At 38.3% G+C, this 23,268-nt stretch overlaps 5 protein-coding genes across 11 annotated transcripts; 2 read left to right on the forward strand and 3 right to left on the reverse strand.

Annotated features, from left to right (window-relative positions):
- Positions 1 to 555: 555 nt before the first annotated feature.
- LOC105448194 (transmembrane protein 18) lies at positions 556 to 3,980 on the reverse strand. The gene is made up of 5 exons (XM_011686636.1): positions 3,543 to 3,980; positions 1,483 to 1,600; positions 1,348 to 1,402; positions 1,170 to 1,263; positions 556 to 1,062 (listed from the first exon to the last, which is right to left on the reverse strand). The coding sequence occupies exons 1-5, from the start codon at positions 3,618 to 3,620 to the stop codon at positions 928 to 930; spliced, it is 480 nt and encodes a 159-aa protein (XP_011684938.1). The 5' UTR covers positions 3,621 to 3,980; the 3' UTR covers positions 556 to 927.
- Positions 3,981 to 4,034: 54 nt separating this feature from the next.
- On the forward strand, positions 4,035 to 6,927 carry LOC105448197 (probable proline--tRNA ligase, mitochondrial). 2 transcript variants are annotated; one of them, XM_011686643.1, is made up of 7 exons: positions 4,035 to 4,122; positions 4,257 to 4,569; positions 4,891 to 5,142; positions 5,426 to 5,687; positions 5,797 to 5,978; positions 6,107 to 6,319; positions 6,398 to 6,927. In XM_011686643.1, the coding sequence occupies exons 2-7, from the start codon at positions 4,447 to 4,449 to the stop codon at positions 6,680 to 6,682; spliced, it is 1,317 nt and encodes a 438-aa protein (XP_011684945.1). In that variant the 5' UTR covers positions 4,035 to 4,122; positions 4,257 to 4,446; the 3' UTR covers positions 6,683 to 6,927. The 2 variants fall into 2 exon arrangements, with proteins under 2 accessions (XP_011684945.1, XP_011684944.1); XM_011686642.1 differs by lacking the exon at positions 4,035 to 4,122 and having other exon boundaries at positions 4,150 to 4,569.
- A 267-nt stretch (positions 6,928 to 7,194) lies between these two features.
- Positions 7,195 to 10,833, reverse strand: LOC105448196 (UPF0668 protein C10orf76 homolog). Of its 4 annotated transcripts, none has more exons than XM_011686640.1 (11): positions 10,636 to 10,833; positions 10,129 to 10,314; positions 9,763 to 10,048; positions 9,457 to 9,536; positions 9,125 to 9,335; positions 8,756 to 9,050; positions 8,454 to 8,671; positions 7,965 to 8,197; positions 7,769 to 7,895; positions 7,413 to 7,687; positions 7,195 to 7,326 (listed from the first exon to the last, which is right to left on the reverse strand). In XM_011686640.1, the coding sequence occupies exons 2-11, from the start codon at positions 10,273 to 10,275 to the stop codon at positions 7,234 to 7,236; spliced, it is 1,965 nt and encodes a 654-aa protein (XP_011684942.1). In that variant the 5' UTR covers positions 10,276 to 10,314; positions 10,636 to 10,833; the 3' UTR covers positions 7,195 to 7,233. The 4 variants fall into 4 exon arrangements, with proteins under 4 accessions (XP_011684942.1, XP_011684939.1, XP_011684940.1 ...); XM_011686637.1 differs by having other exon boundaries at positions 9,457 to 9,590; positions 10,636 to 10,832; XM_011686638.1 differs by lacking the exon at positions 10,636 to 10,833 and adding an exon at positions 10,503 to 10,601 and having other exon boundaries at positions 9,457 to 9,590.
- A 480-nt stretch (positions 10,834 to 11,313) lies between these two features.
- LOC105448198 (probable sulfite oxidase, mitochondrial) lies at positions 11,314 to 14,134 on the reverse strand. 2 transcript variants are annotated; one of them, XM_011686644.1, is made up of 7 exons: positions 13,932 to 14,134; positions 12,954 to 13,776; positions 12,762 to 12,887; positions 12,462 to 12,654; positions 12,179 to 12,379; positions 12,007 to 12,066; positions 11,314 to 11,904 (listed from the first exon to the last, which is right to left on the reverse strand). In XM_011686644.1, the coding sequence occupies exons 1-7, from the start codon at positions 13,970 to 13,972 to the stop codon at positions 11,663 to 11,665; spliced, it is 1,686 nt and encodes a 561-aa protein (XP_011684946.1). In that variant the 5' UTR covers positions 13,973 to 14,134; the 3' UTR covers positions 11,314 to 11,662. The 2 variants fall into 2 exon arrangements, with proteins under 2 accessions (XP_011684946.1, XP_011684947.1); XM_011686645.1 differs by lacking the exon at positions 13,932 to 14,134 and having other exon boundaries at positions 12,954 to 13,532; positions 13,622 to 13,714.
- Positions 14,135 to 14,329: 195 nt separating this feature from the next.
- Positions 14,330 to 20,681, forward strand: LOC105448199 (coiled-coil domain-containing protein 186). Of its 2 annotated transcripts, XM_011686646.1 has the most exons (9): positions 14,330 to 14,687; positions 15,423 to 17,157; positions 17,509 to 17,779; positions 18,114 to 18,517; positions 18,798 to 19,333; positions 19,423 to 19,685; positions 19,840 to 19,863; positions 19,999 to 20,148; positions 20,553 to 20,681. In XM_011686646.1, the coding sequence occupies exons 1-9, from the start codon at positions 14,588 to 14,590 to the stop codon at positions 20,625 to 20,627; spliced, it is 3,558 nt and encodes a 1,185-aa protein (XP_011684948.1). In that variant the 5' UTR covers positions 14,330 to 14,587; the 3' UTR covers positions 20,628 to 20,681. The 2 variants fall into 2 exon arrangements, with proteins under 2 accessions (XP_011684948.1, XP_011684949.1); XM_011686647.1 differs by lacking the exon at positions 19,840 to 19,863.
- The last annotated feature ends 2,587 nt before the right edge of the window (positions 20,682 to 23,268 follow it).

Below are 23,268 nucleotides of genomic sequence, written 5' to 3' on the forward strand. Positions count from 1 at the left end.
GGGGGGGGAAGTCGACCTCGACCAAACTCCGACTAATTGCGCTCGGCGATTAACGTATCAGACAATACTCGAACAATACCTATATCCGTGAGTAGAGTCATTAAATCAACAACTTTTTTTTTAATCATTTTTTTTTTGCTACACGTGGAAAGAATGATTAGAGGTCGGAAATGATGAATTGTGTGCAGTTGGATGTTTTCAATGGGAGCAAATTCGTCGCCGATTACGGTTACCAATGTAGCCACAGTTGCTGAAATTACAGCTACGGCTACAATTTGGTCGAAGTCGGCCTTTAATGGTATATAAAGACAAGGACAAGCGCGTGGCATTACCGTGCGTGCTCCTCCTCCGTAGTTATTGTTCGTAGCACGTAGCCGATTATCTCTCCATCAATCCAGCTGCGTATTTCGCGCATCAAGTGGTTTAATTCTATAAAATCGTTGTGTGTAATACGGCAACGAGATGTGCCGGGAGAGGAGTACGTTCCAACGGAGAGTTTGACTAGGCAATTCCGACGCGGTGCGTTCCGCGATTGCACCGACGTTATTGTTGTACTTATTTTTTTTCGCGCTCTCTCTCTCTCTCTCTCTCTCTCTCTCTCTCTCTCTCCCTCTTCCCGTTCCGTCTCCGCGCAGGTCACCGCGTGAAATATCAAACTGGCTAATCGGCGTTTTCGCGTAATCGAGTTTTCGGAGCGATTATCGAGTCGACGCTGGGGCCAAGTGGTACACAGCACCCTGTGAAATCTATCTAGCTGTTAAGTCAACGTAAATGTATACATAATCCTAGCGATTTTCTCTCCTGTGTCCGCGTAAATTCGAGCAGCACGTATTCGCTTGCACGCGCACACACACACGCACACACACACACACACACACTCTCTCTCTCGTTCCGCCGCGTGTTATGACTAGATCTCCGGATCTCCTCTCACTCGTGCTTCGGTCGGACGGCCGTTCTCTCGTTCGTCGCCTCGCCGTCCGACTGGCGATTTTTGGCCTGCTGCCGCAGCTGGGCCCGCTTCAGGCTCGTCATTAATTGACTGGATTGATAAAGCCAACTGGCCTGGAAAGATCATGACGGTCATGCGCGCGCGTGGTCGAACCCTCTCAGAATTATGATTCGTTCGAAAGTATACCCCGTACGGGTCTCGAAGTCTGGGCTGTACTTACCACCATGATCATGCAGTTTATTAAAATGGGCACGGAGAAAACGACGGATATGAACAGGCCTTGCGAATCGAAGTACTGCTGTCTAGAGAATGCCCTGTGAACGTTCAGAAGATTATTAAATAAGCAAAGCGGATGATAGAGAATCGCATTGACACATTGGCCGTAATCTAATACCTACATCCAGTTTGTTGCCGCGACTTCGTTAATACTTTCTGAGAAATAAACCAGGAGTACTGAAACAGAGACAGAGCTCGTGGTTAACGTTCATGGTGACTCGGTAAAATTTGCGGTAAATTACAACAGAGGCGCTTACGGAGCACGAGAAACAGGATTATCTGAAAATTCGCGTGGTTCCTCGTCATTAACGCGGTCATAGTGACGGCAATGTGAAACGTCAGTAGCGCGGCTAGCCATGGATCCCTCCAATCGATCTGCAACAATACATCCATATCAAAATATATACGTTCGCGCTGTAATCCGGGGCGAATGAAAATGGATATCGGGAACTTAATCTTTAAATGAGAAAATTTCACGACTGCGCTATCTTATCCGCTACACGTATCCTTTCACCACACTTTTTGCAGAGGCAAAACGAGCATAACACATATGTTTCTTATTCCCTTTCCCTCTCTCTCATTTTAACGATTTATTTGTTTGCACAAATGGACGGTAATCTCCTTGCGAGGAAAGAAATGAAGAAACCGCTCGGAAGAACGCTCGCCGCGTGCGATAACCGTTTAAAAATATATCCAGAGAGATTCTGGAAAGACCGAGGTAGGTAAACTGTGTGTGTGTGTGTGTGTGTGTGTGTGTATACGCCGCATGTATTTTCGCGAAGGACCACATTACGCACACCTCGTTCTCGGCGACGGGACGGCCTTGAGAACGTAAGCGAGTACGTGACGAAAATAGAGCGCCGATGTAATCGGGCGAGATTTTTCGCGGTCGCCGTAGTCTGTCTGTCGTCCAGGAGACGACGATAAGGAGGTCAAGCATCGCCGAACCCGGTGTAGAGCCGTATTGAATTCCATTCTCGCCCTTCCTCCGTCTGATTCGCGTCTCGTCGCGCGCACGCGACGACGCCGGCGATAAGATAAGGGAGCCGCGGATGAATCTCTATGGGGGCTCGATGCGACTGTATGTAACGTGTGTCAGGCGGAGGCCGCCCGCCGGCGCGCCGGCCGCGTCGAAAACGAAAGTTGCCGGAGCGCGCGCGCGCCGCCGCCGGCCTGGAATCTGGAACGCGAGGATGTTGCCAGGTTGCCACCGACAGCAAAAAGCGCAGAGATATGCAAAATTATGCGAACGAGACGCGAAGATTGTTATGCAACTTGTTGTTAATAGAAATCACGTATGCGAGTTTCTATAATAAGAACGCGCGTGTAGCGAATTAAAAATGATAAGGATGCCGGAAAGGAATACATTTTTATGATTTGACGACGGATGCATGCGACCGCGCGCATAAATTTCCATTTTTAATCGTACAAACATGCAAACACTTCCAGCGCGATTAGTATAATTTTTACGCTCGTTGTCCGCATAATTTTACATGGTTTTTTTTTTTGCGGTGCGCTCGACAGTCTCGACACCTCTTTTTGGGTCAAAAGATCCAACGATCAAAGGATCATCATAAGCTAAGCGGAAGGGCCGTTTTCAATCGCGCTTTTCGCGTTTCTCCTTCCTCCTGGAAACGTCTATTCTTAACTCTCGGAGATGCGACGTCTGCTCTAACATTTTTCCCTCTTCTTCTCCTCTTCCCCCGTTTCCTCCTCCGCCAAATTCCTCGACTGGCAAATGTTTCATTTAAATCCTACGAAAGAAAAGTATAACGAGTACGACAGAGATAGGAGCCTGTAAGAAGCTTCGGAAAAGTTGGTGCAGCGTCTCTCGATAAGGCGTATCTTCATCGAGTCACGTGCGTGATCTCCGTCGTGATACGAACGAGCGTGGGGAAAATTATCCTCGGAAAAAAAAGGTCACGCGCTGACTTGCCCGTCACGTTATATCTTCGAGCACGTAATCAACCGCGCGGCTCGTTCGGCTCATGAACTGCGCCGCCGCTTTCTGGAGTTCGCGACTCCAGTTGTCCGCCACGATCGAAAGGGGAAAAAAATTCCGATTCGATTCTCGCGGTCAGCTGACGTAAACCAGACACGTTCCAGTCCGTTCGGACCATGTGGACGTGGTAGGGAAAAAAATGAGGAAAAAAAACAAATTAGACGACTGACGAAGAGACTGTCACTGTGAGATGAGTAAGGCGACGAGCGGCGAAGCGAGACGGAGCGACGGAACGGAAGAGAACGGAAGAGAGAGAGAGAAAGGGAAAAACAGAGAATGGGAAAACGAGGGAGGAAAAGGACGGGCGAGACTTACGCTCTGCAGGAACGGCCAGATGCCGTCGATGCTGTCCGTGGCTGTGAATAGGCTATGAAACGGCTCGTCGCGCGACATCGTGTGCCTGTCGCGACGCGCGGGCCTTCCTACGTGAGCGTGCTGCGACGGAACTGGCGACGGTGACGACGACGACGACGACAACGACGACGACGACGACTGGAAGGCGCCGGGAGAGCAGGCGTAGGCGTAGAGAAAGGATGCGAGCGCATCCGCGCGAGTCCGGAAATTCAAAAGAGCACACGCGAACTGTACACACGCGGCTATACACCGGCGGCGCGAGTCGCGACTGACTGACTGACTGACTGACTCGACTTGACTTGAATGAATGACTGATTGACCGGACCGAACCGCGGAGCGAAACGAGCGACGGGTGAGACCGGATCGCCTCTGCACGAACGGAGCGAAGCCAGCGGAGAATCGCCGCATTCGCCGCGGGGCGCGCGATGCGATAACGCCGGTCAATGCGCAGGCGGGAAGGGGGGACGAGGAGGTGACGTTAAAGGTGTATTCACAGACGCGTTACGTGACAAGTGCGATCGGCCAATCGCCCGTCCGATGGGTCTGTTCTTTTTAGTAGCTACACGGATAAAAAAAATATTTATTTTTATGGGCGAAGACATTGGCCAGATTGATTATGCAAGTGCAATTAACACAAGCAAATTCAATGTTTTCTTTACTTTTTGGTTTATGTAGAAGGCGTATGTTTACGGATGGCGCTACGATAAAACAGGTGATTAGTGCGTATTTAGCGCCGCCCTGTGATCAAGTATCTCAATCTCTGCAACGGGGCGTTCAGTCAGAAATTACCGGCGAGCGTGATTGGCCGCTTCTCCACGTGCATTCGGTGCACTGTTTGTATTGTTGTGCGTAAACATTTTCGGAAATGGCAAGTAAAACGAGAATAATTAATCTGACCAGGATGTCGAGAGTATTTCAACCAATGGCAACGAGCGGATCGCTCGAGAACGGAGAAAAGGCAGAAGAAATTATATCTAAAAGTCATAGGGTAAGTGTACCTTTTTTTTAACATAAAAAATCTTTATGTAGAGAATAGAAGCTCTTTAAATGTGTTTTTTTTTCATGATGCCGTTTAATGAAAACCACTTGATATAATAATAATAATAATAATAATCATTGTTAGAAGTCGTAATGTTAAGACGATATTTCTTAAATAAATTTACAAACTAAGGTTTCTTCAAGCAAATTATGTATTCAATTTCAAATGTTTCTTTAATTTTTGTGCTTTATAAAAATGTCTGGTTTAATTAAATCATTGGCTTTTTCTTCAATTTAAAGATCTCATCTTTAATCTTTTTAATTGTTTCAGTTAATGGTCAATTATGGCATCATCAAACCAGTTAACATCGGCATGTATGCTCTACTGCCGTTAGGAATGCGAATTTTAAACAAATTAATCGAGCTTGTTGACAAAGAAATGGCAAATATCGGCGCGGAGAAAATACTGCTCCCAGCGTTAACTTCCGCCGCGCTGTGGAAGAAGACTAAGAGATACGATTCCAGCAATTCTGAATTGTTTAAAGTTACGGATAGACACGAAAAGGAATATATATTGGGCCCAGTAAGAAATATACTGTAATACATATTTTCCTGTCAAGTTCTATTTTAGATAAAATTGGAGGTTTTAAAGAAAAATTGAAAAATTGCTTTTTACAACAGAAAAGCCAATGGCATTATTTTAATTAATAGAAATTATATTTGAAAACACCATGTAATTAATAAGATAAATCCCTTGCACCAACGTAACGTACTTTTTTTTCTATTTAATCTGAAAATGTGAATTAAAATAGTATAAAGTGCTAATTTTAGTAAGTGTGCTAGCAAGTAATTTTATGGTTTTATAGACATACGAAGAGGCAATCTGTGATTTGGTATCGTCAGTAGGGCACCTTTCCACTAGATCATTACCGTTGAAATTGTATCAGATTTCCAGCAAGTGGCGAGACGAGATGAAACCGCGGCTTGGGCTCCTACGTAGCCGAGAATTTATCATGAAGGACTTATACACATTTGATGCTAGCTTGGAGAAAGCACGATATACGTATGATTTAGTCTGCGAGTCTTATAATAATATTTTTAGGCAAATTGGTATAAAGTACACGAAAAGTAATTAACATTTCTAAATTATATGCTAGAATATGCATATTTATAGATGCATAGATTATAATATTGGAAGTGTGCCTTAGGGGATGATTTATATGATGATTATTAAAAGGCATAGGTGATGTCGGAACAATCGGAGGCCTGATGTCGCACGAATATCATTATGTGTCTGATATCGGCGAGGACATGATACTCGAGTGTCCCTCGTGCCATTTCTCTATTAATCAAAGAGTCTCCGAGACGACGAGTTGTCCGGAATGTAAAAGCGAACTGCATCAGCATACCGCTGCTGAGGTAAATACAAGAATTTCTAATAGAGATTATATTTTATTTTATTTAACACAACTAATTGATGTTAAATCAAAGATATGCGAATGTCACAAAAGAAAAAATATGTTACATTGCATAAACGATAATTGCAGGTAGGACACACATTTTTATTAGACACAAAGTATTCGAAGCAATTAAAAGTGATGTATGTGGAGCAACATAAATCGAAACCTTTGGTGATGGGCTGTTTCGGTCTGGGATTAAGTCGTATCATTACGTCAGCCGTCGAAATCTTATCGACAAATGACGAGCTAAGGTGGCCTCTAAAGTTAGCACCGTACACAGTATGCATCATACCGCCAAAGGTAATAAGATGAATACAAATACGGCTTTATGTCTCTGCTAAACAATATTCGTTATATACTGGATTGGAATCCCCACAGGCTGGAAGCAAAGAAGAAAATACGTCTGTCTATGTTGAGCAGCTGTTCGAGGTACTCTGCAAATACAATATCGACGCAATATTGGACGATCGCACGCATTACACGATTGGTAAACGACTGTTGTTCACGCGTGCATCCGGCTATCCTTACATAATTGTCATTGGCAAAACGGCAACCCAGTCGGTTCCTTTATTCGAGCTCCACGACGTGAACAATGCGACTTATCGTGAATTGTCATTGGATCAGATAAGTGATTACTTCCAGAATATAAGTTTTAAAAGTTAGAAAAAGAGATACGTGTACAGCATATAAGAAATTGAAATGTCAGTGAATATTGTATATTTAGTACATATTCTTACAACAAACGACTGTACATTTTTGTGAATAATATTGATTTATTATTTATACTGTAGTCTGTATCTTTGTACAAGGCTGCGCGTCCAGAAACATTACTTTATGTAAAATCTGAACTGTACCAGTAACAGTATACCAGAGATATGGAAAATAAAAACGGTCATTAATATGTATAATATTATTGTGCAATATAGTATTGATCGTCTCAAGACTTAAAGCCGGTATTTATATTGATTCTAGTATTAAAATATTACTTAAAACCACCTTCAAATAAGAATAGACTATAAATACTGACCTCAACGTTGCTCAAGAAATAATTAAAAAAGTAAAAGTGATAAAGAATTTTAAAGTATATTTCGATGATAATATATCTAACCTTTGATTAATTTATAAGAAAAGCTGGCTGGGAATATGTAAGAAAAGGATATGTTATAACAACAGAGTAACCACAATGTTGAAAATATATTGCGTACACTTTTACATTATGAAATATTTGAAAGCTCTTCTAATATAGTTTGCGTATCTAAAGCATTAAGATCTATCGAAGCCCGTGTATCCACTATCACTCCAGTAACCTGAAAATAATAAAGTAAGACTAATATGAGAACGATACGTAATGTAACGAGACACGAAAGTACATTAATGTGTTTTATTTGATTACCATTTCCTCAAAAAACGCAGTATGATTAGGCTTTTCCGAATATCTTTCGTACTGATCCAGATTATCCTGCAGTTTTAAAGCGAGACTGTCATAATTCTGTATTATAATAGTTAAAATTTGTTGTTCCGTTGGTGTCGACAAGCTCTCCTTCGCTAGCCACGCAGCTATCTTTGGTGGAAAATGATTTACTATATCCCTCACGTTGACGAGAGAATTCGTTAATTTGAGCGCGTGTTCCTTGTACTCGTACGACTCGCTAGTCGAATACCTGAGTGCTAGAACATTTTTATACATTATGAAGTATTATTTTTCGTTTATAACGCTAAGGAGTTCTTGCACTATTATCGGCTACCTACCCATGGCATTTAGGTTGGTGAAGATAAGTCTCATACGAATAATTTCGTAAAATAATTCGTCGTAACTGTTGGGCGACGACAGGAATGTATCAGCATATGTAATAAAAAAATTTAAGACGTTCACCACCTGTCGAAAAGCAGTCAAAATATTATCTTGTTCGATTATGTGCCATAGTCTCTCAAATGTCTTATTTACCTGAATAGCTAAAGGAAATATGTTCATTTTCTTAATAAGGTGACTTTCGTGCGTTGTTAAAAATTTAAGTAAATTAATTAACGCGGTCCAAAGATCCCGCCACTGATAACCAAGCCTGACACGGCACCTCTTCTGGTAGCACAGTAGTCTTTGTAAAACGCCGATACACTGATGATACAACTCAAGTGGAAATTTCTTCATCATGTGTGATGTCACGAACTCGACGAGCAGATCTATAATGAAGCGATACAGATAATCTTATTAAATGATATGACGAAAAATGAATTTTTTTTTTATTAAATAACATGACGAAATTTGCATTAAAAACATATTTTTCAATTCAATTTGTCTCAAAATCAGACGATTTATAATATTCTATAAACTGAAAAGTTACTGATGTGTTTCAACTAGTGGAACCCTGCCTCTATTTATTCGGCTTCTACTATATGTATTTCGAGAGAACATGTAACTTCTGAAACATAAGATTACCGAGTAACGTAGCTGCAAGCGGTTGAGCAGGTGCCACTTTGTCCTGCAACTTTCGATGATGCATAGGTACTCTATGTAACTGAACTCTGAATGCCAGATTCGCGTCATGCATCAAACTATTTGCATATTGGTCCTCCGCGATGCAGCTTAGTATCAGGAAGCACAACTTCACGTTATTCATTATAGCCTCCGTACGAATTACTTGCATAACTATCGAACTGCAATGCATACGGATATTTTACAATCGCTTAAGCAGCAAAATTATTAACATATATTAATTTTTATATTTTTTTTCTTCTCACCAATACTGCAGAAAGGTTGCCAGCAGATTGAATGGCTGAGCCATCACGTCGGGTGGTGAGGCACCAGGAGCTACCGCGTTTGGACCCAGGGTGTTGTTCGGCGATGGAGGTGCGCTGGTGTCGCTTTGCGTATAGGCCAGAGTAGTTACAAAATTACGATTTAAGTGTGTAGCCTCGTATAGGGCTAACAGTAAAGCGTTATTCGCGCGAACTTGTTGCGTTTTCGCTTCCTCCTCCCCGACAAACATGCTGCCGACCATACTAGTTAACGAAGACAGCCAGGATGCTTGTATTTCTGGAAATGTATTGCGTTATTATTAATCGGAATATATTTATGTTATATTTAAACAGTTACTACTATTGCAATACCTGCTCTTTGTTGCGCAAACTGCCGGCAAAATTCCGTCAATGCACTCGATATAGCTTGTCCGTATCCATTTAGGGCTAATTCATCGTCCAGAATTGATAATTTGACGATGTAAGGATTTGCACTTTCGTATTTCCGGTAGTTGACTAGAAGCGTTAACAGTAAAACTGCATCATGACCATGGCGATTTCTAGCAGCTGTATCTCTCAATAACTACGATACAAAATGATATAAGCAATTATTTATATATAAGATCGAATTTCATTCAAAATTTTATTTAGAATTTTCCATAAATGTAGAAAAAAAAATTACGATTGGTAAACTTCTAACATACTTGAATTAGCGATTCGAAAACGCTGTTTAACATCACATATTCCAACAAGGTATTTTGGCTGATATTATCCATACCGGTAACTATAATTAACAACAATTTCAGGCACAAAGCTTTCAAACTATCTGGATATTCACCTAAAAAAAAATCCGAATTCTTCTTTCTCATTATTGTTATTAATTCATCTTGCTAATATTATATTTATAGAGTTGCTCGAAAAGTATATTTAATAAATAAGTAGAAATAAATTATACCCGTTTCAAAAACAATAAATCAATATATATTATTAAAGTGTCACCTATATCCTACCTGTTAAAAAGTTATTACAATGCTGCATTAACGTTGTCATCCTCTGTTCCGCGGAATCAAAGCCCACTAGAATGTCTATTAAATTAAATCCATAATCTCCCTGGTTGGCTTTCTTGTACATGGACTGGATGACAGCTGCTAAGGTTTGCAGCGCGTATACTATTCTAAACGGATGCTCGTCGACTAAAGTGTCGACGCAGTGGCATACCAGCGCGTTTAAATTTTCCTTGCTGGCGTTCAGTTGCTCCGCTGTCATATGTAGAATTTCATTTTCGATGTGAGGTACCTGTGACACGAGGAAAAAATGTTGTAATATATCTCTGACAGATCAGGCAATGGCAAGAGCAGGAAAAGGGAGATGCATACCATAGGTTTAATAAGGAACAGTTCATTCCAGAAATTTGGATGAGCTAGCGTTAGGTCTTCGCCTTTGAAGAAGCTCTCGTAGATCGGCACCAGCTTGCATTTGTGTTGACGTTTGGCTCCAGAGCCACTCCTCTTTCTCATAGCCATTGGTACGATAAACTATTTCCCTCTGTTCATATTCAAACTCTAGAAATATGTCGGGGGAGTATATAAGTACAGTCATTTCATAATAATGCGCTCGTGATAGAATTAGATTCTCCTAAAATAACCTTTATAGAAAAGACAAGAGGAAATACTAGACATCCTTAATATTTATCTAATTCTTCACATAGTTAATAAAACTATCGTTTATCTATCGAAACCCGAAATCTTACTTATGTACACGTAATATAAATTCAAAATTTTAATGTAACATGTAACTGTTGTTACATGTGATCTGTTATGTCGGGATCAATGGTGTGAAATTATAGAAATTAACGAAGAGTTTTATCCAATATTAATTCTCACCAATTCCTAGAATATATATTTTATATATATTACAAGTATATATAAATAGAATTCAGTCGAAAAAACCAGTCTTTACATCCGATATTGGTGCGGTTTAAACAAAAAAATTAATATTTCGAGGTTATAAAATCAACGAGCACACTATGCATATCAACAGAGGACAGGACGATTTTTTGCCTGTACCGCAAAATGCCCTCGTGCACTAACGCCCTCTGAGGAAGTGGAGGTAACCTACGTGAGCAACATTCACTTTTCTTCACCGCGGGTATACAATTTGTGGTGCGTGTCCGTGCTATATCCACGTTTCGAAACAGTTGAAGCTTTATTCATGAAAAATTGTAAATATGAAAATTATGTCCTCTATCAGATTACGGATATTTCCGGTGAGTAACACAGTCTTCGACTTTTTTACGCTACATGTATATTGTTTTGTTCTATTGTATCAAAGTATCAAAGCTAGCGCAACCCATGAGTTTTCTTCGAAACGGCTGCGGTGAAAAAATCGGGAGAGGCACGATTAATTAGTTACTCAACAAAAGTTAATTTCAATGCACGTCCAATCGAATTGTGCTGAAGAGGCTGCGAGTATTTCAGTATCAAAGATAGAGCATCCCATGAGTTTTCTTCGAAACGGCTGCGGTGAAAAAATCGGGAGAGTAAAAAGGAGTAAAAAGAACGTTTTAGTTCTTTCACAAGCTTCACGACTTCACGATTATTATTGCATAGATTTTTCGTACAAAATTATAGTAACAAATTGTAACAAATTATAACATCGATTCATTATAATATACGTGTATATAATATATGTATAACGATTTCTATCTAGAATTATACTTATCGTTATTTAGAGAAAAAAAACATTTAAAGAATAAAATATTTGGAAGGTAACAAGCATTAATTTTCTCTAAATACACGCGATGCAATATGTTTGCGAATAGCAACAAATTTTTTTTGTACAGTACAAAATTCTTGATTTACAAAATTCAAAATGAATGACGTGTCGATAATCAACGCAAAGTAAATTCGTTCATTGCTTTAATTGAACTTTAATTTTGTGATACGCGTTGCACAGCAATCCTCTGAGATTATAGATGTTATTAAAACTTTCTGGTTGCACGTTATACGACGAGTCAACTGCTTTCGCCCAGATTTCAACCTCTTTGGAATTCTTGTCCACGGGAAGCTCCACGTTCCACAATGTCCAGCTCCAGTAGCGACCCTGCTTTGCCTGAAGATCTTCCGTCAAATCTGCTGTATGCCAAGTCTTACCTTTGTAATTAAACAGAACAAAAAGAATTGATTATGATAGATCGTTTAAAGAAGAGAAATAATTGGGCTGATTTGAGTCTCATTTTCTTGTCTTTCTCTCACCTTTGTCATTCGTGACGTCAATACGAATTATTTTTCGACCACCGCCCGACCATGCGTAACCTGATGAAATATTATATTTTATGAATATCGAAGAAATTTAGGATCGGACACTGCTCGCAATCATAAAAATAATGAAACCGATATTTCAACTTACGTTTATTATCGTATTTACCTTTCACTTGAATTTTTCCATTCTTGATTTTGACTACGTCTGAATTTTGCGGATCGCATATCGCCGATGTTACGGGCATTTCTTGTATCGCGGGCGATTTACTGAAGTCCACATTATCCCAATCAACGCTCGGAGAAAACCCTTTGTAATCGCCCTGCTGCCACTGCGACTGACTCTCCTCCTTTGACACGCTAATCTTACCTGTCGATTCAGTAGCCCGACATGAGTACGAATCCAGTAACTACGCGCGTTTTCATCGAGATCTTAAAAAAATTTTTCATACTCAGCCATTTCACGTTTCTCGCACCCACGACACCAGGCACGATTACTCTAATCGGGAATCCGTGATCTCTGCTCAACGACACGCCGTTCATTTCATAAGCTAAAATGACGTCCCCTCTTGGGTCCATGGCTTTAGAGATAGGAATACTCGCACCATACGGGCTACCAGCTGGATCTAAATCGTATCCCTCAAACTAATAAAAAAATATTTTTTGTATATAATGTATATAATATTAATAACAATATTATGTACATAATAATGATGTTCTGAAAATCAAGTTACTTTTACTGCAGAAAATACCTGAACGTGATTGAATTCATTTTCATTGATTCCTAAATCTTTTAATACGTCGCACAATCGTACACCTGTCCACGTTGCATTTCCAACAGCGCCCACGTTCCAGTTAATACCTTTCAGTTTCTTCACCTGTAAATTGAACATATATCCCGTTATTAATTTGAGTAATAATTCCTAATTTTTGTATCGATCTACCTTTGACATTTCCGAACGCCTGTTTCCACCGCACATTACAGCCGCCGTTATCGTCGTCTTCTCATACTTTGTTATCGCTTTGAAGTCGAGCGTCTTTTTGATTGTCCCTTCTACCGCCAATTCCAGGGTGTAATCCTTCAGGTCTATCTGAGGTACGGGCAGGTGATTTCGCACGTAGAAAAAGTCTACCGGTGTGAGAAAGCTCTCGACTAGCAGCGAAGGTGGCGGCTCCGCGCAGAAGGGTTTACTGCCGTTGATTGCCAGAGCCTTGTGCCTAGGGGGCTCGTTCGCATACGGATCGTACAGATCGCCCTCGTTGGATTTCGCGTCCTCCTCCGATATATTTCCGATCCTCATGGACTCCAGCAGGGAGTGTATCTCCGGCGTATTGTGATTCGCGAATATGGTCCAGAACGGCTCGATCGAGCCACCCGCGGCCATCACGATCTTCGAGGGGCCACCTGGATGCTTATCGACAAAATCTGTTATGTCATACACCCCTCGTCCGAAGGTAATCCAAATACCGTTCTCTTTGCTATCGTGCCTCCCCACTTCCTCCAGGGTGTAGGTCTTCATGTCCTTTCGCAATTGACCACATTGTACATTTTGCGTCGCGCTGAGAGCGTAACAAACGTTTCTTTTGTATTTCAAAGTGTAGTAAGATATACCTAGGACCGAGGTGGCAACGGCGACGCAGGTTGCGTACAACCAAGCGGGATCGCGCGTGTCCCCGGAGGAACCGTCGTACCTCTTCTCCGTGGGACATGACTGCCGGCAGGTGTTGTAATTTCTCACGATCACCTGCAACGACGGTATCTGCGATCTAAAATTAATTGGTAATCTCCGTGAAATTTTGAGAAATCGCCTCTATACACACAAAAATATGTTATACAAAAAATAACACTATATATATACTCTTATAGCTACATATATACATATGATACATCTCTAAAAAAAATGTGAGACCAATGTAAATACCTTTGCCTTACTCCTCGAAATATCTTCCAGCGTAAACTCATGATGCTAGCCTGCGGACGGACCGTTTACTCGATGCCTCGCCGTGATTTCGTCAACGACGTAGAATCGGTATCAATCTGCGGCGACCGATGTCTCGACCGGTCTGACACTCTGACACTCTCTGACGACTGCGTAAGCGCAAGTGTACGCAACGTTATGGTGAGAAGAGGAGAGGAGATGAAAAGTGCTGACAGTTCAGTTGCGGAGGCCAATCCTGGCACTTTAAACAAAACAGACAGCTGATCGCGCACGTCGGAGAGAGGAGGAGGAGAGACAAACATTGCAAAAGGTACAAAGCGAGACGCGAGTTTATCGGTCACATGGTACCTCGGTGACGTGCCTCACGACGGCGCATGCGCGATCGCATGGGATTGACAGCTTTTGACAGTGCGACGTGCCGTTGACGGTGGTGGTGGTGGTGCGCTGCGTGGCCGAGGTTGACGGACTCCTCGCGCGTGGCTTACACATTCTTTTCTAATTTTATAGAAAGAAACCTCGAATGTGTCTCACCGCCTGTCCGGCAATGCCGGGGCTGGGTGGGCCCGCGCTCGCGGACACGGCGAAGTCGTGAGATAAGGTCGACTCCACGCAGGCAAGCTCCACACGGTCCGATCGGCATGGGCGAGATTTCGGAGCCTTTTCGGGACGAAACGGGCTTTGCCGTCGGAAACGACCGGACTGATTCATCCACGAGGCACGACGTTCGTCTGCCCGAAGGTACGAAACCAAACCCGGGAAACGGAACGCGCGACGCGTTCCGTTTCGGCGTATATACGTTGCGTCGAGCTGCATCACAGCTGTGCTCAAAGCCAGCCGTTTACTCCAGATACTCCAGATAAATGTCAACGGTGAAATAATGTATTTATTAAGATGAAATATATACAGCAATGTTCTTTCAACGATTCGCTTTAATCTTTCATATTATTTTCAATTCGGAAAAGTGTTATTTTTAATTTGAGAGAGAAAGTACTTGTGCGCGAGGTAAACAAATCCTTATTGCGGTATGTTAAGTATATTGTCTTGTGTAGAGAGGATGTTAAAAGATATTACTGTTATTTCTATATTGGCTCAAGTTCCTAAAGCATTTAGAATATTTAGATTATTCTAATTGATTATAAAACATATGCATAGCTAGTATAGAGATACCGACAAAATGATACAAATGAGATATTATATGGTACTTTCTTTTGAGAACATAATATTGAAACTGAGATTGACAATAACTGTTGGTTTTTTATGAACTATTCGTAAGTAATAATTTAAAAATAATTAGAGTTTTTCGCTGCTGTCTATTACGATGTAATGTTTCTTTATATATAAATTAAGGCAAATTTGTAAATTAGGTTATGGATATAGTACATATTCGCAAGTTTTACCTACTATGTTATTTCGTGTCTCTTAAGTGGCATATTAATTTCTAAAGAAAATAATAACAATTTATTTTTGTATCAGGAATGACAATGCAGGATGACACTTTGCAAGTTCGGGACGATCACCGCGAAAGCAGCATGTTCGAAAATAAAAGCGACTCAGCTCAGTTATCAAGAAAGAATGAGGGAGAAGTGAAATCAAATTGTTCGACGGACAACGTCAACTTATCCGTCACTTTTGAAGAGGATAAATCTATCGTTGATGTTCCGAATACGAAACTTCAAATTTGCCAGTTGTCCAGTAGCGAGAGTCGCCTTTCGTATGACGATGGATCTCCTCGCGATACACTCTCCCACTGTATCAGTGCTTCATTGCCCGCGATACCATCTTTGGATGCATACTTAGCCAGAGATAAAGAGAACACATTTGAAAGGGATGTACATACACAGGGAAACGTATCGACAACTTGCCCCGAGGAAGAAGAGACACTGTTTAATCGATCAAGCGAGATAAATAATCTTTTATCCAATTCGCAATGTTCCATAAACGAAAGGATTGCTGAGGCGTGCCAGAGTGATTCAACGAGAAATGAACAAGAGAGAGATTATCTGAAAGAGCGGATTGAAGAAAGTGATAAATCTGAGATGAAACAATTTTGCGAAGAAAGGATAGATTCACGATTGCGGATAAATGATAACAAGATTACGAACGAGCGAAATCAAGTTGACGTAAATCAAGTAGACGTAAGGAAGAACGGATCGAATTCAACTACGGCACTAAGTACTAACGCGCGAGGTTCAGTGTCTCGACCGACCCTGGCCGATGACAGCAAACTCGTGAAAATGTCCCTTCTGACGAATCCAATGAATATAATGCAGTCGAACGTTCAGCTTTTGAACAAGAGCCGTAATTTTTTAAACTTTATCACGGAGAAGTCGACGAACATCATGGAGAAAGCTCTACTGCCACAGCATCTGGCGATGAAATACAATCACGTGTCGAAATCTTTCGAAAGCGATGTCGCGGGATTTTTTACCAGTAACGTGTCTTCTCTCGATGACGTAACATCTCGATTAGATATGGATTCGCCGACAAATCAGAATAATACAAGTTGTACGGTAAGACAAAATCACAGGGGGAGCAGCGAGGAGAACTTGGATAGCGTAACAAGTAATGAGAAAGAGGTGAATCCGTCTGTATGTACGAAAGAAAACAAAACGTATGATGACTCTGGAGGACAGCAGTTATGCAATAACAGTCTTGAGAATGAAGTTATACCGGACGAGAAAAAGTATCATGCACTTAAAAACAATGACTTCGATAGATTAGATTATGATGTAATCGATCAACAAGTAAAACGCGACGTGTCGCCGATGGAAACGGACGAGACTAAAGATTTTTTGCAGACGGACGAGTTATACGATGACGCGTGCAAGGAAGACTCATTTGATATTAGGACCTTGGAAGATTCAAATATTTTGAAATACGGTCTGTCGGAACATCCGTCGTATGTCGCTCTATTGGATGATTATGCGAGTTTAAAACTCAAGCACTCGAAACTACTGGAGAGAATGGAGTATTTAAAGAAGTTGAATCGATCGAAGAGCTCGGGTCAAGAGACTGAAACAAATGCGGACGCGCTTGTCTCGCAGGTGGAGAACTTGGAGAAAACTGTGAATAAATTGACTGCCGACTTGAACACATCGCTGGACACGCAGGACGCCCTGAAGAAGGAGTGTGCCGCGGTTAATAAGGAGAAGGAGGACATGGTTATGAGATATGTAACCAGCGAGAAACAGCTGATAGATACGCAAAGGTTTGTAGAAAGAATAATTTATCATTTAGTTGTGATACTCTTCAGACGTGATTGATAAAAGTTGTAAAGTTTAAAGTATTGAGGCAAAAAAAGTTTTAAAGCGTTATATATATATATATTTCAAACTAATTAAAAAAACGAGAGTCTTCAAGATATTTTAAGTATTTTTGTATGTTATTATTTTGTCGGTCATGCCTGTAAAGATTTAGAGCGCGAAAACCGAAAGTCGGGCGTGTTAAAAACGGTCAGTGACTGACCAGCTGTTCTCCATAAGAAATCAGTCATTTACGTGTTAAATTATTACCTGTAATTGCTTCGTGAAATTTAATTTACGATGTATGCAACACACAGGGCGAGGGATTCCATGGAACGTAAAGTCAAAGAACGTCTAAAGGATCAGGAATTACTGCAAAACAAGTTGCGCCAATCGCAGGGTGAGCGCGTAAGAATATGTAACATTTTGGACGGAAAATGCCGCGAGGTAACTGATTTTCAAAAGGAGATAGAGAATTTAAAGGAGGACGTTAAATTGAAAGAGATCAAGCTGAAGTGGACGCAAACTAAACTTAAAACCGAAATGGAGTCACAAAAAGATACTCAACAAAAATTGGATAAAGCATTGGTAAAGTAAAACGCAATATAATTTTGTTTCTTATGTAGTTTAAATCGTGCGAAAAAATAGTTCGAAAATTGTGTCTTAAATTACGTGAGTACTGCTGGACTTTTGCTTCAGGCACAAATACCAGAAATATAAAATATAGATATTTTATTATTGAAATTTATTATTTATTACTTTCAACATGTAATAAATTTTTTTTTAAAGTTATCTGATATCAGTACGCATCGTTATAATTATTGCCGATCTTACTAGTGATCGCCTTAACTTTTTTAATTGCTGATCACCGTTAAAGAAAATCTAATGGAACATCAATTTCATTTAGATGTATATGTTACAGATGAAAATAAACGATATGAAAGAAGAGTGCGAGCAGATACGCCGCGAGACGCAGGAATCATTTCGTAAATTTCAACAATCCGAAGAGAATAAAGCTGTAACGTTGGACCAACAGCTGAAAGAGCATCAGGCGCGTTTGATTTTGGAGAGGCACGTTACAGAAGATAAAGAAACGCTAAGGCTCCAATTGCAAAAGGAGCTAGAAACGCTGAAATCTAAGCAGCAAAATTTAATTGAAGAAAACAAGAAGCTCAGCCTGACAGTACAAGAGTCTGAGAAAGTTCGAAAAAACAATGAAAATGATTTGAGTGATTTAAGGACCGTCGCGGATCAACGTCAGCGACAAATCACCGAATTGTTAGACAAAGTCTCCCAGTTAGAAACATTAAAACTACAATTGCAACAGTAAGTATATAATTTGAGTATTATATATATTAATATAAATATATTAGAAGATATTATAAAGACATGAAAAATAACTTTGTTCGTCATACACATAAAAAATATGATAATTGCGTATTAAAAATAATCTCATCAAGCCGTCTTTTATCAACAAATTCTTGGACAAATGTTAAATTTGCTCAACTATTATATTTTATAACTTTGAAGATTATATATGATTAAATGAAATTCTAATGCTATTTAATGATTATTTTAATGACAAAATATTTGTTTCTTTTTACAGTAAAGAAGAGCGTATAGCGTCGATCGAATCAAAATTGCTGCAATTACAATCGTCTAACGAGGAATTGCTATCCGACATGCAGGCGTGCCGCCAGAAGGAAGCGGATATGTTGGATTTTACGCAAAAACTGACGGACACGAACGTACGTCTTCAATCCGAGTTTATCGCGATCCAAACGAAGGCGAGTCATCTTGAATCCGAACAAGGTCCGCTACGTGACTGCATCAGCGAATTGACCGGCAGGGTGAAAACCCTGGAAGAGGATTTGATGCAAGAGCGGAAAAAGCGGAGAGAGGAGTGCGAGATTCTGGCCAAGCATGTCGCCGAACAAACTCAACTCGCGCAGAATTTTGCCCAGAAGTTGGAGGACAGTCAGGGTGAAAATGCGCTATTAAAGAGGAAGCATCAAACTTCCGTAAGGGAAATGACACGGGAATTGCAACAATGCCATAGAAAGTTAGAAACGCTTGAAGCTACATCACCCAGTAATTCATTGGATATCGCCTCCAGGACTGGATCTAACACTTCCCTAGCAGGTAGATTCAATATCTATCATTCGTGTTAATGGGTCGTTATAAATTTGTCACACTGGATTATGTAAAAAAAAATGTTTTTTTTCCTTTAGGCGATACATCGAACGGTGCCTTATCAGACAACAACGCTAATAGTGATCATATTAACTCAATAGAGCTTAATAAACAAGTACTAATGGAGCGCATCATCAAGCTGCAAGATATAAATGTAAAAAGGGCTGAAAAGTTAGATTTTTTCAAAGAACATACACAGACATTACTCGAAGACATACAGAAGAAAGAGAAAATAATACAAAATTATGTTTTGCATCAAAACTTTGGAGCGTTGACATGTAACGACAGAGATAGATACAAGGTATGTATGTATTCATGAAAGTATTTTTTTAGTTAATTATATTTTATGTTCTTTATGTACAGAATAGATATAGTAAAACTGATCTGTTAAAATTTCTCTGTTCACTAAATCTAAATCTTTATAATAATAGATGTTTTCGTTTTTTGTATCCAAGCATATCAAAAGCAGAAGAGATATAGTAAGTGTCAGGAACAGGTTCTTTAAATTAATATTAAAAAGCATCAAACAAAATTATTAATTAATTTATCTATCTATTGTATATATTTATGTCCACTTATATATTTTTTAAAATAAGAGATACATATACTTACAGGCAGAATTGGCACGACGTGGAGGCATAATGGCGTCTGTTTACAATCATCGAGTTTCGGATGAGAATATGACTCTAGAACTTTCTTTAGAAATAAACCAAAAGTTACAAGCGCTTCTTGAAGACGCGTTACTAAAAAATATCACTTTAAAGGTAAATATCAAATAAAAATTATATATAATATTAAACAAGTGAGCCATTGTGCATTTCAAAAATGCATAGAACGAGCATTTTTTGGAGTATATTCTATCTACTCTTTTGTACAAGAGATGTTTTTCCGTATTTTTACATAGTAAGTTGAAAATTTGTAACCTCTTTGAAGATATTTCTTATTTCTTGATTTGATAACTTAGTCTTAAAATTTCTTATACTATAATATATTTCAATCTAATCTTTTCAAAAGAAGGAAATTATTTTTGCTTTAAAAAAATAATTCTTTTATTATGAAATTGCTCAGTGCTATTTACTATTTTAGATAAATAACTGAATTACCAATAGTTACAATAAGCACACACAATTTATCATTGTTTAATATAAATGTTTTTTTATTTTTGCAGGAAAATATTGATACATTAGGTAAAGAAATAGCAAAATTAACAATGCAGCAACATAAAAAACAAATTAATAATTAATAATTAGTTATATGTATAAGTGTATATATACGCAGCATATATGAACTATATATATATATGTATATATATGTATATTACAATTGTATTATTTTATTGCATTTAAAAATATTTGTATTTATGTAAATTTATTTATTATGTCTAATCTGCATGTTTATATACTATATATATAAACATATACATTGCAAGTGAAAGAAATATTTCTTATGTTTCAGTGCTTTATGATAGATTCAGAGAAATCAAATTATGTTCAACGTCACAATATGTATATAAACTTATAACATTATAAACTTGTTTAAAGAATATGATACGTGTTTCATTTACTCGAAACTTTAAAATGATTCCTTATGTAACGATATAAAACAGGACAATTTTATTATGTAAAGTTTACGTTAGTTTACAAAAAGACTAAAAATAAAAATAAATTAATATTTTTACGTATCCTTTTTTTAACGTGGAAGATTTTTTATAAACATACCAAACGTAACCTGCCAATGCTTATCAAAATAATAGTAATAAAATATGCTTAAAAAGAATAATCATATAACGAAGGTTCGAAGGCGCGACTTTGTTTAAAGTATTCAAATCATCTTGGAGATACTTTTTGCAAACAAAAAATTTCTCTTAATATACAAAACTGCAATTTATTTAATATAATCAATTATAAATATTAAAATCTACATTGCTATATTATTAGCTTTACTGGTTGACTTTAAAATTGAAAGAATCGATAAGTTCAAGGAAGAGGATTGAAGGAAATAACAAAAAAAACGCTACAAATCTGGTAAATAAAAGTTTTATTTTGCTCAAGTTCAACTAGATTGTTTTAATTTCTAAAATACTTATATTTATAGGCACTATTCAAGCTTAAAACCTAAGACTACAAATTCATTACATTCGATTGTTATAATTCTTGATTTTTGCTCAGGATCTTGATCATATACATTCTTGAGCGTGTAATGAAGAATTGTAATCGAAGTAAAATTGGCTAAAATCTAGTGGTTAATATTCCTACAAATTACTTCAAGTGGTTTATTTTGGATCGTTTTTTTTTTGTTCTTTTCGGGATGAGCTATTATTATTGTGATTCTATTATACTACGTTATATCGTATCATACTGCATGGTGCGATAATAAAATGCAATTATATTCTGTACGTAAGATACTCGCAAACTCACGTTATGTGATGGAAGAAGAGAGATCAAAGGAAACCAATGTATACCTAATCTTATCCTAGCTATAATTACTTTATGAGGTACGCTATAATTGCAAAACTCGTTTTCCATATTGCATATTTAACGAGGAATTTCTTCCGACAGCTATTTCGTACCTAAAAATTACCTACGACGATTAAAATCACTTCGTTTGTCTTTTTAAATATAATTGATAACGTCGTTAAAATACGATAAATATTAATACTGACAACTAATAGCGCAAATAAATAATAGGGATTCCGAGTTTTAATGCTTATTACTATTTCAAGTGTCATATGTAATAGAGAAAATTGCTATAGAATAATTAGATTACTGCCTGTTTTATGTCACATACGATTTCCTCATGGAATTGCAGTATTGCAGTACCTCGTACTTTAAATAACGTTTAATTTGTAAGTACATTTTTCTGTGCAAACACACGAGTTAAGATTCAGATAGATTTTTAAATCTTTCCATTCAAATGGATTGACTATGATACATTTTTTTTTTAACAATTTTTCATCCTTTTGTTCTAAATAAGCGTCATTACACAATGTAAAAAAAAAATGGAATACTTTCCTATTTTTTATTTTATTTACGTGCAATCCTTTCTGAGAAAACAGTTATTTTCGCTAAAGTTAGGATGTACTTTCAGACCTATTTACTCTCAAATCTTTTGCAATTATCTGCATACTACTGAGATTGAAAAAATATTTTTAAAAAAGTTTTACGATTGATTAATGGAATATCTAGTAACTGAAAAACATTGAAAAATATGGTAAATTAAGCGGTAAACAAGCTGTGTACACAGCAAAATCCGTTTGCGACAAATGTCTCTTTGCACTTTCTGTTGAATAAAGGCACAAGGAAGTAGAAGAGAATGAAATAATATTTCGTTCAATATCTTGTACAATACATTTTCAAAAGATTAATAAATTAAGACAATTCTTACAGTGCAAACAATTATTTTGTAAGTCATATCAGACAGTAATCTCGGATATTTCGGTTAAAAAGTAATCAGAATGAGTATTATAAATTTTGTAGTTGGGGCGCATTTATACTAAGCGACAAGTTATAATCATACGGATGATACACATATATGGCAAGGAAAGATGTCGCACTGTCTGTAGACAAGATGTTTCAATATTACAGATATATATACACATATGTATACGTGTTACATATTTTATATATATATATATAAAATATATACATACGCATGTGTCTGTATATGTACAATTTTTTAAAGAAAAAAAATATGTATATATATATATATATGTGTGTGTGTGTGTGTGTGTGTGTGTGTGTGTGTGTGTGTGTGTGTACATTAAAAGGTATTCTGTGTATGAAAAATAAAAAAAAAACGTAGCATCAACGAACCAACATCGATGCATCCTTTCTACAGACAATACGACATAGCGCATATTATATATATATATATATATATATATA

The sequence above is a fragment of the Wasmannia auropunctata genome, unplaced genomic scaffold, assembly GCF_000956235.1.
Source record: "Wasmannia auropunctata unplaced genomic scaffold, wasmannia.A_1.0 LD336088.1, whole genome shotgun sequence".
Taxonomy (NCBI): Eukaryota; Metazoa; Arthropoda; class Insecta; order Hymenoptera; family Formicidae; genus Wasmannia; species Wasmannia auropunctata.

What these genes read in the sequence shown, in the direction of transcription:
- LOC105448199 (XM_011686646.1), top strand. Translation starts at nt 14,588, where the DNA reads ATGGGCGAGATTTCGGAGCCTTTTCGGGACGAAACGGGCTTTGCCGTC. An exon ending in CGACGTTCGTCTGCCCGAAG is followed by an intron (nt 14,688 to 15,422) that starts GTACGAAACCAA and finishes TTTTTGTATCAG; the next exon opens with GAATGACAATGCAGGATGAC. An exon ending in TTAAAACTACAATTGCAACA is followed by an intron (nt 18,518 to 18,797) that starts GTAAGTATATAA and finishes TTCTTTTTACAG; the next exon opens with TAAAGAAGAGCGTATAGCGT.
- LOC105448198 (XM_011686644.1), bottom strand. Translation starts at nt 13,972, where the DNA reads ATGAGTTTACGCTGGAAGATATTTCGAGGAGTAAGGCAAAG. An exon ending in GGCGTTCGGAAATGTCAAAG is followed by an intron (nt 12,888 to 12,953) that starts GTAGATCGATAC and finishes TTCAATTTACAG; the next exon opens with GTGAAGAAACTGAAAGGTAT. An exon ending in ATGAATTCAATCACGTTCAG is followed by an intron (nt 12,655 to 12,761) that starts GTATTTTCTGCA and finishes TTTTTTTATTAG; the next exon opens with TTTGAGGGATACGATTTAGA.
- LOC105448197 (XM_011686643.1), top strand. Translation starts at nt 4,447, where the DNA reads ATGGCAAGTAAAACGAGAATAATTAATCTGACCAGGATGTCGAGAGTA. An exon ending in AGGAATATATATTGGGCCCA is followed by an intron (nt 5,143 to 5,425) that starts GTAAGAAATATA and finishes ATGGTTTTATAG; the next exon opens with ACATACGAAGAGGCAATCTG. An exon ending in ATCAGCATACCGCTGCTGAG is followed by an intron (nt 5,979 to 6,106) that starts GTAAATACAAGA and finishes CGATAATTGCAG; the next exon opens with GTAGGACACACATTTTTATT.
- LOC105448196 (XM_011686637.1), bottom strand. Translation starts at nt 10,275, where the DNA reads ATGGCTATGAGAAAGAGGAGTGGCTCTGGAGCCAAACGTCAACACAAA. An exon ending in TTGTAATAACTTTTTAACAG is followed by an intron (nt 9,591 to 9,762) that starts GTAGGATATAGG and finishes ATTTTTTTTTAG; the next exon opens with GTGAATATCCAGATAGTTTG. An exon ending in CACCAACCTAAATGCCATGG is followed by an intron (nt 7,688 to 7,768) that starts GTAGGTAGCCGA and finishes AAAATGTTCTAG; the next exon opens with CACTCAGGTATTCGACTAGC.
- LOC105448194 (XM_011686636.1), bottom strand. Translation starts at nt 3,620, where the DNA reads ATGTCGCGCGACGAGCCGTTTCATAGCCTATTCACAGCCACGGACAGC. An exon ending in AATCCTGTTTCTCGTGCTCC is followed by an intron (nt 1,403 to 1,482) that starts GTAAGCGCCTCT and finishes TCTCTGTTTCAG; the next exon opens with TACTCCTGGTTTATTTCTCA. An exon ending in TAAACTGCATGATCATGGTG is followed by an intron (nt 1,063 to 1,169) that starts GTAAGTACAGCC and finishes TGATCTTTCCAG; the next exon opens with GCCAGTTGGCTTTATCAATC.